The 11,458-nt window shown below is 60.5% G+C and overlaps 1 protein-coding gene across 1 annotated transcript; it reads right to left on the bottom strand.

The window, feature by feature from the left end:
• Positions 1 to 342: 342 nt before the first annotated feature.
• TENT5B (terminal nucleotidyltransferase 5B) lies at positions 343 to 7,834 on the bottom strand. Its single transcript, XM_064731698.1, has 2 exons — positions 7,421 to 7,834; positions 343 to 3,668 (listed from the first exon to the last, which is right to left on the bottom strand). Exons 1-2 carry the CDS (start codon positions 7,595 to 7,597, stop codon positions 2,649 to 2,651), a joined length of 1,197 nt encoding a protein of 398 aa, XP_064587768.1. The 5' UTR covers positions 7,598 to 7,834; the 3' UTR covers positions 343 to 2,648.
• Positions 7,835 to 11,458: the final 3,624 nt, after the last annotated feature.

Below are 11,458 nucleotides of genomic sequence, written 5' to 3'. Positions count from 1 at the left end.
CCTCAGCCTCGCCTGCTCCAGGAGGAACCACCCTGCAGGTGGGTCAGAACCAAGCCCAAGGGCTCCAGGCACCTCTTGCTGCTCTCAGCAGCAGGGATGGAGCCATGCAAAGCCAGCAGGGAGGGTTCTGGTGCCACCCTCGCTCTGCAGCAGCAGGGAAAGGCAAAATGCACAACTCCAAAGAAGAGTTTAAAACAGAAACCTCCCCCAGCTGACACAGCCACGGCGCTCCCCAGGGCTCAGAGCTGCTCTGGACTCAGGCAGATCCATTCCAGGGGCTCAGCCTGCCTCTTTTCAGGTGCCCAGCTGGTTCTGAGCCTGGCTTTTGGTGGGAACAGGGTTGGGGCATCTCCTCATCACACCACCCGGATGGACAAGCAAATAAAAATAATCCAACAAATTTGAATACACTGTATTTATTCGTAACAGATTCTAAAGAATCTAGTGAGTCTATGTCAAGCCCATCGCATGACAAGTGATACAGGTGTAGGAAAAAAAAGACATTTAAAACAAACAAAACAACGAAAAAAAAAAAGAAATCAAGTGCCATTCAAGCTACTGGAATCTTCCAATTGCCCCCTCACAAGAGGCAGCACAGTATCACTGCAAGGTCTAGAAAAATTCAGGTTCAAGCCACTCACAAGAGTCCCACCACACACACTCCATAAATCCAAAGTGCAATCTCAATGGTAGATCGCCCTGTCGAGCTGTTGGCTGTAGGGGATCTGTTTGGACACCTCAAAGGGAAGGAGGGAATCTCAGTTTAGTGTGTCTGTGGGTAGGAGCAGCCTGTAAAAAACATGCTACATGGCATCTATGTTCCATTTCAAACACAAGGAAAAAAAATCTCACCTTCCTCAAAGCCACAGGGGTGGCACAGTCAGGCTCCCAAGCGTGGCCCTGCGTGGGAAACGCCGAGCTCCCAGCACGGATGGGGCTCTGGGGAGCTGGGGGCTGCCCTGAAGGCTGGGCTGGGCTCAGGAGGCACCAGAACCTGCACAGGGTCCGGGGCAGGGAGCAGAGCTGGGCTCCAGGGATGCCCAGGGCCACCCCCACCCCTGACTCCCCATCCGCAAACCCCCACCCCAAAAAAGGTACCAATCTGGCTATACACATTCCAAGGATCTAGTCTTTATTTCAATCTGCCCGGCTATTACAGTTTTGTCACAAAAACAAAAATAAACCCCAAAAAACACGAGTTAGTAAAGGTACTGGATAGGTCAGCAGCAGGAAGCCGCGGTGGTGTTCCCGAGCAGCATCCCTGGGGAATGCCTGCCTGCTGCCTGCCCCTGAAACCTGAGACTCTGGGGCTCGGCAGCCCAGGCACCTCCCGAAAAACCTCTGTGCTCCGGACACTCAACAGCTCCAGAGCCACACCAGAGCCAGACCCTCCAAACACCAGAGCGTCTGCTCAGAAGACATCGTTTCCCTAAGGCCAACTAACCTCACCCCTCCTTCTGCCCCCAGGCTCCATTTCTAGCTAGAGAATGAATTTCAAATGCTATCAGGGAATCACAGAGCTGGGAATGGGCTGCTTTGGAGATGGGACCTGCCCAAGGGATGATCTCCAGCATGAAGAGGTCTGTCCACCTCCCTGGAGGACACAGCGACAGGTGGAAATGACTGACCAGTGACCTGGATGCTTTGTGCTTCAAAGGACAAGCCTCACCTTCCCCATGGCCCAGCTGGCCTGTGGCTTTGTGCATTAAAATCACACTGCATGTCAAAAAAAAAAAAAAAATTGGAAGAGCAGCATTTCAAATTCCCCTAGAAAAAAACAGGATTAGGTTTGGCAGCCTGGGGCAGGCTCCTGGACAGATCATCTGCCTCACTACATTTTGGCACTGCAGACTTGGGAGCTTGAAGAAATCCAAGTGTAGGTCCCTTCTGCCTTTTTTCCAGCAAGCCCTGCACAGCATTTTCCACCAGTGCTCCCAGTTTCAGGCATTTCCAACCCCCCGGGTTAGGCAGCCCCACTTTGGCAGCTCTTGGCTCCAGCTGGTCCTTCACAGGGAGCAAGTCATGCCCAAACCCCTCAGCCACACAGAACCTGCTCTGGCCTCAGCCAGCATAAGAAATGATCTTGCGACCCTCCCACCCACGACAGAAACATTTTCCTCCTCAGACATTCCCCACTCGAGCTCTGGGCCATCAGCCCCCGCAGAAAATAATAAAGTTTACAGTACAGTTGTGTTTATATTGTTACAGGCACTTAAACAGGATTCTTTGGTCCTTCAAAGGAATTAGCCACCCTGGCTTCTCTCGGCAGAAACCACAAGTTTGCAAACCCAGAACACCTCCTGCACTAAAAAAAAAACAAACCACAATTCAGATCCATTTCAGGGCAGTGCAGCTCTACCTTAGCGTAATTCTACAGTCTCCCCTCACACACCCCACCCACCCCGTTGCCTCCACAATTCCATAAGGAGTCATTCCCATAACACTGCACTTCCCATCACAGTGTACAGCAGACAAGGCTCGTCCCAACAATCCCAGGAACGAGACACTCAAGCAAGAGTCCAGGAAGTTTCCTTTTGTTGCAGTTCTGGGAAGGTCGGTAGGTTCCATTTTGCTCCCCCCTCCCCACCCTCCCAACCCCCCAAGGCACGGAAATACCTTGGAGGACAGACCCTGGGGTTTGTCCTGGCTCAGTTACAGGGAAGCCACGTGGGGTAGGACTGATTGCAAGGCAGGAAGGGCTGCACGTGGGTCACGTAGTAGTTGAAGTTTATTTCGCTGACATAAGGGGCCGGCTGGTAGAAGCAGGTAACGTTTGTGACCGTGGGGATGATGTTCTGCTCAGCCAGGACCCTCACGGCCAGCATGGCAATGAGGTTCAGGGTCTGCCTCCTCTCGTGTCCCATGAGGCAGACCGTGCTCTCGTTGACCACCCTGTGCAGGGTCATCAAATAGTCATATCTGTTGCTCTCCATGCCCACGAAGTGGCTCTGCAGGTAACACTCCAGCTTCCGCAGCTGCTCGCCGATGTCAGAGAAGTCTATGAAGAACCTGGAGCACATGTACCTCTGCAGGGCCTTCATGTCCACCTCGGACTTGGGCTTGAAGCCCCTGACGAGGAGGTTGCAGTACTTGAGGAGCCCCCCGCCGCGGATCTCCTCGGGGTTGCGCGTGGCGATGACGCGGTGCCGCAGGTGCTCCATGGCCTCCTCGAAGTCCCCGTACATGCTCTCCCCGGTCACCGTGGGGTGGAAGTTCTCGGCCATGGGGTTCTCCGAGCACTCCCCGAAGAGCAGCAGCGAGTCCAGGATGATCTGGAAGGAGTCCACGCTGAACTCGAACTGGCGGCGCAGCGAGTCCACGAACTTGAGCTCCACGTTCTTGCCGCTGTTGTTGGAGAGCGAGATGAGGCTCCAGCGGTCGGTCTCGTTGCACACCTTCACCAGCTTCTGCACGTAGGCCTCCTTCAGGGTCATGGGCGTGATCTTGTCCTTGTTGACTCCTTCGGGGAGGAAGTCCAGCAGGCAGTCCATGACCACATCTTTCACCAGCTGGAAAACGTCCTCGTTCTTCAGATCCACGCCGAAGATGAGGTCCAGGTCCTTGTAGCCCAGGCCGCTGTCCTGGTGCAGGACGTGGCTGGCGGCGGAGCCGTTCAGCCTGACGTTGTGCACCGGGATTCCCTTCTTCTCCAGGCGGCTGCGGACAACCTGGGACAGAGACAGAGCCAGTGAGGGGCGGGAGGGAGCAGCCTGGGGGCAGCAGGAGCACTCCCCGCGCTCACACAGGTCACTCCGGTGCAAGACAGTGAAACAAAAAGCTAATCCATCGGAAATAGGTCACTTTGGAAAGCATCCCGAGTCCTGCCAGCAGCTGGGGCAGCTCTCCTTCACTTATTCCCTGGCATTAGAGATCTCACTGCACATGGTCAGCTGCTCTGCTTCCAGTGCAGGGTTGCTCTCCCTGCCTTCCCCACTCTGGCCTGGAGGGTCTTCCTGACCCCATTTTTTGGGGTGGTCTCTGCCCTCTACGTCCCCTCCCCGCTGCAGTGACCAAGCCAAGAGCAGCCGACCCCAAAGTGACCCCAAAGAGGAGGTGGCAGCACAGTCTGCAGCAGTCCCTGTGGATTTAATCAGGGTGCCTCACTCCTTTTAGCCATCCCTTCGGCCTGTCAGGATTCATTAAAGGCAAATCAAGATGCCAGAGCAGCTCAAAAGCCCCAGCCAGGCGTATGCAAGTTCATGTCCCAACTAGTAAGTGTATCCTAACAATTTCCAGTGTGTCAGAGCTTCGTGCTGAGCTTGGCGTGCTATCAAGCACAAGAGGCAGCTTTCATCTTACGGGTGTTACTCCGGTGATTTTAATGCTGCCTGCTCAGTCCTGGCACACCCAGCAGCCCCTCCAAAGCTTTGTTCATTTACTGGGAAGCTGAATCACCTGCCTGATTACTTAACAAGCAGGAGGCTAAAATAACCCCCAAGACCATAAAATAAACTATCTGGACACCAGCTTATAATTTGACTTTAACTCATCTCAAAGATCCCAGGAAGATTAGGTTTGCACCTTCCAGCAGAAGCTCTCCCCACGTCTCATCCTGCTTTCGTGTTCCCCTCCGGCCATTTCCCATTTCCCTGGGAGTCCCAACCAGCCAGCCTAGGGCAAGGCCACGGCTTGAAAGAGCCGAAGCTTGGGACACAAATGGACAAATTGGATCATCAAGAGCCAGTCTGACTGGGCCCTTCGGCCCTGGGAGCCTGCCCTAGTTTGAGAGGCCCTACAAACTCTTGCATTTTGGCTGCCCAAAATGTGAATCTCAATTCCAAGCTGCATCACAAGGGCCAAACCCTCTTGGCTGCCCTGGGCCTCAGCAGTTCTGGGGGAGACCAGAAGCGTTGCAGTTCTGGTCCCAGCAGCAGTAAAGGGTTTGTTTGGAAGGAAGAACACACAAAAGGTCAGGGACTGCAGCAGGGAACCCTCATCACCTCCCACACCCTCTGTGACCGCGCCAAGGGCCACAGCAAGTTCTGCTGCCTTCCCAAAAACACCCCAGAACAAATCCCCTGCTGCCTGCACACCGGGAGGCTGTCAGGGCTCAGGAGGTGCTTCCCCTGTCTCCTGACACAGCCATCCCTGCTGGGCTGGAAGGGCAGCCAAGCCCGTGGTGACAGTCACATGCCAGGCACAGCGAACCAGGGGCTGCTCCCCTGGCAGCCAGGCCACACCTGCCCAGCCAGGGAATGAAGCTGCTTTCCAGGGCAGGCAGCCTGAAAGGATGGATCTGCTCCTAGAGGACACAGGGCTGCAGCCCCAAAGGGAGCAGCCATCACCCAGGGGAGCTGCTGGCCTGCCCTGCTGCCCCAAAGGGAGCAGCCATCACCCAGGGGAGCTGCTGGCCTGCCCTGCTGCCAGCTGGAGTCACTCACCCGGGGCACAGCTCCAGCACTGCTCGTGCACTCAGAGGCTGCTCCCAGGCTCAGAGACACAAGATATAGGTCACAAAGTCTTAGAGGCAGAGCTGGGCCCAGTGCTCAGAGAAGATCTCGTTCCAGATTAATTTCCTGACCCCAAAGAACATTTGCTTAACCCCTTTATGGGCACGGCTCAGGACCTGCAGTGTTCCAGGCCCACAGGCTCCAAGCTTACTCAAGTTCCCCAGGCTGACTGTGTGAGATATATTCAGAAAACAGGGAAAAGACCCAATTGCTCCAGTCAGCATCATCCCAAACCATCCCAGAAGTCTCCAGCCTGCTGAGCAGCAGGGAGCAGAGCACTCTGCCATTCCCTGGGAGCTTCCAGCCCCCAGCCCTCACCTGGAGCTCATCCCCCCTGGCCGCAGGCAGTGGGTTCAGGGCTGCACGTTCCCCCAGAGGGCTGGATATTTGCAGGGTTAGGCAGCTGCTGACCTGCTTCCCAAAACAGCAGCTCACCTTCCGTGTGGTTGGGATAATTGACTGTGACAGCCAGGCAGGAGCAAATCCTGCTGCGTCCTGACCTGCGCCTCGCAGCTCCCTGGACAACAACAACAGGATAAATAACTGCCTTTTGGGTTACTTGTTCAGCTTAGTCAGCCCTAAACACAGGCTCTGCCAGCACGGCCGGGCACAATTACAGCCCTCAGCTATCCCGTGCTGGAGGCTGCTGCTGGCAGCATCCTTTGGGCAGCCCCACGAGCTGCTGCAGGGCTCGGTGCTGCCCAGCCAGGGCAGCCTCCTCCTGCCTGCAGCTCTCACCATCTGCCGTTCCACCCAGGGCAGCCAAACCCGGCGCTGCTGCTGCCCCGACAGCAACTCGAGGAATCCCAGACCAGCCTTTCAAATGTCACCTTCCGTCTCCCCGGCTCAACTCTGACTCTTTCTCAAGCAGCTGAGGCTCCAAAATCCCGGTTATTGTGAAAGCCAGTTGGGTCTTAGCGCCGTGAATAGGCTTTTTAATTAGAAGCCAACATGCCCGATTTTACATTTGATGAGTCATTACTGAGGAATGAAGTCGCCTCCCAAATATGAATATGCATCAGCTCATTCGAGCTACATTGTTAGTTTAATATTAAACACAGTTATTACTTGATGGTTAAGCTAAGAGGAGCTCGTGAACAAGCAGAAGTCTCGGGCAGGCTCTGGAGAATTCAGCCAGGGGTGCCCAGAAATCAAAGGACACGGACATTTGATCCGGCCTTTGAATTAATGTTACTCTTCCAGCACGAGCCCAACATGTCCACCAGCACGAAGCCATTTCGTGGAAGCAGCTCCAAAAAAAGCCACTTTTGCCCTGGCCACACACATTTCACTGCTTTTAAGGACAATAAATTAACTAAAGTGGAATCGGAACAAGGTAAGAGGGGAGGAAGCTAAGCAGGATCTATGGCAGAAGCTGCAGGGATGGGTGAGCTGCTCAGGAGGGTCCTGCCAGCTTTAGGCACTCCTGCTGTGGGTGCTGCAGGGGCCAGCCCCACCGGGACCCCCGGGATGATGGGGGCCAGCCCCCCAAAACTTCTAACTCCCCCTGGAGCAGCCAGGCCAGGCTGACAGGACTCAGAGCAAGCTGCTCTGGCGGAAGGTGTCCCTGCCCATGGCTGAGGCGCTTTTCCCGAATTCCAAGCCTGGCAGGAGTCGGGCCGCAGTGGGACACTGCTTTGGGATTCGGGCTGTCCCGTGCAGAGCCGTGCCGGGCTCCCCGGGCTGTCCCGTGCAGAGCCGTGCCGGGCTCCCCGGGCGGTCCCTCACCCCAGGCCATTCCCCGATATCAGTTTAAGGTCCCTTCCAGCCCGGGCCGTGCAGCGGCTCCGCTCTCCCCGCACGGGCCGTGGGAGGAGGCCGCGGTGCCCGGCCGGGCTGGCTCGGGGCCCGCCGGGCCGGTTATCGCCGCCTCAGCACTTTTATTTTCTGCCTGCCCCCCGCCGGAGCGGGGCAGAGTCCAGCGGGGCCCGGCCCCGGCCCGCAGCCCCTCGGCCCCGCGGATCCCTCACCTGCACGATGGTGCGCGGCCGCACGGACAGCGTGGGGAAGTTGCCGCGGCCGTGGATGGGCACGGCCTCGCCCAGGATCTGGTCCAGCCGCTGCACCTGCTCCCACGTCAGGACGCTGAAGCGGCTCCCGCGCTGCTCCGCGCCGCCCGCAGCGGGCCCCTCCGCCGCCTCCAGCATCGCCCCCGCCGCCGCCGGAGCCGCTCGCCCGGAAACCGCCCGGAAACCCGCCGGAAGTGCCGGTGCGGGGGGGAGCGGGAGGAAAATTTAAAAGTGGGGGGAGGAAAGCAAAAAAAACAAAACAAAAAACAACCCCCCCAGTGGCGCCGGCGAGGGGCGGCTGCGCGGGGCGCGGCGGGAGCGCGGTCGGTGCCCGCAGGGACTCGCACAGAACCGGCCCCAGCCGCCCCCCGCCCGCCACCGGCTCCGCCGAGCGCTGCGCCCGCCCGCGCCCCGCCGCGCCTTTTATGGACCCGCGCCGCGCCCCATTGGCCCGCGCCCCCGCCAATCCCGGCCCGAGTGCGGGCCCAGGGGGAGGAGCGCGGCTGGACCGGGGCCAATCGAAGCGGCGATGAGGGAAAGGGGGCGGGGCGAGGGGCGGGGCGGGCCCGGGGACACGGGTGACAGCGACAGCACCGGGGGACACGGGTGGCACCGGGGCACCGGGTGTCCCTAGGGTGTCCTGTGGGACCCCAGCTAGGGCCTTGATATCCCACTGAGTCACCTCGTGCCACAGCAGTGCCCTCTGATGTCCTGTCGGTTCCCTTTGGTGCCCCATTGGTGCCCTTTGATATGCCCTGGTACCCTTTGGTACCCCACTGATCCCCCACCGATACCCCACTGATACCCTATTGGTACCCCACTGATGCCCCTGGTGTCCCATGACCTGGTGCCCCATGAGCTGGTGCCCCGGTGATGCCCCATTTGTACCCCGGTGCCCCACAGATGCCCGGTGATCTGACGCTCCATTGGTGCCCATCCATGCTCTGCAGGCTGGCTCCCCATTGATTCTCCTGGAGCGATGCCCACAGTCTGGCACCCCACAGATACCCCGTGGTCTGTCACTCCACAGCACAGTGTCCCCATCCTGGCACGCCCAGCTCCCCCTGGCCCTTGTCCCGGGCCAAAAGGGCCCCATGTGCCAGCTCTGGGTGCCACCCTGGGGCTATGGAGCTGCAGGAGCTCAGAGCCAGCCCCTGAATCCCAGAGCGTGGCCCAGCTCCCAGCCGAGCCACCGCCTCCCCCTGGGGCCAGAGGTGTCCCCAGCCTCTGACCAGCCGTTTCCTTTCATCCCAACAATCCCCATCCCTCTGCAGCGCTCATTTCTCCGCGTTTCACCCCGCAGACATTTCCAGCAGGGCCCTCCCTCCCTGCCGAGCCGCTGCCCCGCGGCCCCGGGATGGACAGAGCGACTCCAGCTCCGCACCTGCACGGCCGCTCCCATTGCCCGGGCTCCTCCTTCCAGCTGGGACCCTCCTCGGGAGCCCAGAGCCCCCCAGGAGCTGGGACCCCTCTTTGAAAGCCCAGAGCCCCGGCAGGAGCTGGGCCGGGCTGGTTGTGTTTTACACCTCCCAGGGTTTGATTGCAAGAACTCCCCTGAAAACTCCCGATCATGCACCCTGGGTCTTTCCACCTCAGGGCAGGCACTGCAGAGCTCTCCCAAGAGGGAAAGTCTGGCTCGGGAGATCTGCCACATGCCAGGGTTGGCTGCTGGGAGCTGGAGCTGGCTGCAGAAAGAGGAGCTCGGGGAATTGGGGCGCTCGGGAGCATCCACAGAGGGGTTGGAGGGGACAGAAGGGCAGCGGAGCTCTGATTCCCTCTGGAATCGCCCCATTCCTGATGCACTGACAGCCAGAGGGGCTCCCGGGGGTCCCCACTGGGATGCTCCTCCTGCTGTGGGGTTTTGCTCCCTGGCTTGCACCCCTGTGACTCCACCAGGATGAAAATCTGCTCCTGGGTGCCCCTCCTGAGGCTCCCAGCTGGGGCACAGGACAAGGGCAGCCCTGCTGGAAGCTGATTTTCCAAGGAACTTGATTAAAAATCAGGCAGCTGCCTCTCATTGCAAAACCCTTTTGACGTTGCTGGCGAAAAGGCTGGATCAGGGAGGGTTTCCCAAGAGGCTGAGAGGGGCCGAAAGGCTTTGGGGATGGCTCCATGCACAGAGGGATGCAGCCGGAGGAAGGGCTGAGACCCCGCGGGCCCGGGGGACCTCGGCTGTGGCAGCCCTGGGGGATCCAGGCAGGGACAGGAGCTGCAGATCCCTCTGGGATGAGCTGGGCTGGGCGCTGGTGCTGCTCCGTCCCTCGGGGGTCTGGGGTCCGCAGCACCCGGACCCCGCTCCATCCCCGGGGATCGGCGTGGGGAGCAGCGGGGACAGCCCGGTTCCGGGCACGGGAAGGGGCACGGGGGGCAGAGTGGAACCCCCTGCCCTGATGGGAGCCCCTCGGGGCGCTGGGGACCCCGGGCAGCCCCGGGCAGCGGGAACCGGGGCACAGGAGCGGGAGCGGCCGGGACTGGGGCAGTGGGTGAAAACCTCTCCGGCCTGCGGGGAAGGGACCTCGGGCGCTCCGTGACGCGCGTGGGACGGCTCCGACCCACTCGGCATTAGCAGGGCGTGTGCCACCTCCCTGAGCAAGCACAGGGACCCAGCCCTGCTCCCGGAGCCACCAGCGTCACGCAGCCGCCCCGCGGGAGCCGCCAGCAGGCGGGGGCGCGCCGGTGTCCCCCTCCCACGGCACCGGCACCGTGCCCCGGGCTGGCCCCGGCCCCGTGCCCCGGCAGCTGGCACCGTGCGGGCACCGCTGTGGCACCAACTGTCCCCATGTGGGCACCAACTGTCCCCATGTGGGCACCAACTGTCCCCACGCAGAGCCCAGCCATCCCTCTGCACAAAAGCCACCGTCCCTGCCAAACAGCCACTGTCCCCAGCGCAGCTGCTGCTGTCCCCGCTCTCGTCACTGTCCCCGCTCTCGTCACTGTCCCCACGCCCACGCTGCCATCCCCACGCACACGCCCGTGCCCACGTGTCCCTGTGGGTTTAGGAGGTGGAGTTCTCTCCATGGCCTTGTCCAAATCCTCCCTGGGCAAACACGGCTCCTGGACACCTCCCAGGCGCTGGAGCTGCTGTCCAGCCCCGCTCACTGCCACAGGGCCAGCCCGTCCCCGAGGTGCCACCGCCGCTCCTCGCTCCTCCCTGGGGCAGCGCCAGCAGCTGCTGCGGCTGCAGCTCTCCAAAGAGGCAGGACACTGTCCCCGTGCTGGCCACAGCAAGGCTGGGTTTGGATCAGGGGCACTGTGAGCACCCACTGCACGGCATGAGGGCTGTCACTGTGCTGCCACTCTCTGATCTCAGCCTGGCGTCCCTGTGTCACCGCCCTGGCCCCCCAGGCTCGGCCACATCCCCTCCTGGAAGGGATGATGAGTGATGCTGCCCGAGAGGGGCCACCCGGGAGGCGCTGGGATGAAAGGGAGCGCAGGGTGTCATTAGTGCAGGTGACACAGAGCTCGGGAATGGCACCTGTCACCTGCCCTGGCTGCTGCACAATGCTGCCCGGGGAGTGGGGGGGACACGGCCCCGCCGGGCTGTGGGGACAGGGACACAGCGGTGACCCAGCACTGATGTGCCCTGCCTGAATCTGCCCCGGGTGTCGCCGGCTGGGGACACCCCTGTCCCCTGGCAGCATGACCTGTGTGTCCCCAGGCTCGGTGGCTTCCCGGTGACACCACGTGCTGTTTTTCTTGGCGTGACCTGTGCCTTTCCAGCCCTGGCAGGGGATGACCCATCCCGGTGCCACAATTGGGGCTGGCAGGGAGCACAGCCGCTCCCTCCGCTTTGGGTTCGGGGCCCCGGGTGACACCGAGTGCCCTGCAGGCGGTGGCAGCCCCAGGGCTGTGCCCTCTCCTCTGGGGACAGCCGGCAGCTCTGCTCTGGAGGCTGCTGAGCCTGGAGCAGCTGGTTCACTCAGGCAGGGACTTCTTGGGCACCTCGAGGGCTCTCGGGCCCTGCTGGGGCCATGGGGACAGTCCCTGCACCCCAGGCTT

Source organism: Zonotrichia leucophrys, chromosome 23, assembly GCF_028769735.1.
Source record: "Zonotrichia leucophrys gambelii isolate GWCS_2022_RI chromosome 23, RI_Zleu_2.0, whole genome shotgun sequence".
NCBI lineage: Eukaryota > Metazoa > Chordata > Aves > Passeriformes > Passerellidae > Zonotrichia > Zonotrichia leucophrys.
This window is presented reverse-complemented; position numbering and strand designations above follow the sequence as displayed.

Bases quoted from the DNA above. Each gene is read 5' to 3' on its own strand.
- TENT5B (XM_064731698.1), bottom strand. From the start codon at position 7,597: ATGCTGGAGGCGGCGGAGGGGCCCGCTGCGGGCGGCGCGGAGCAGCGC. The intron at 3,669-7,420 runs GTGAGGGATCCG...TCTCTGTCCCAG, and splicing joins GGCCGCGCACCATCGTGCAG to GTTGTCCGCAGCCGCCTGGA.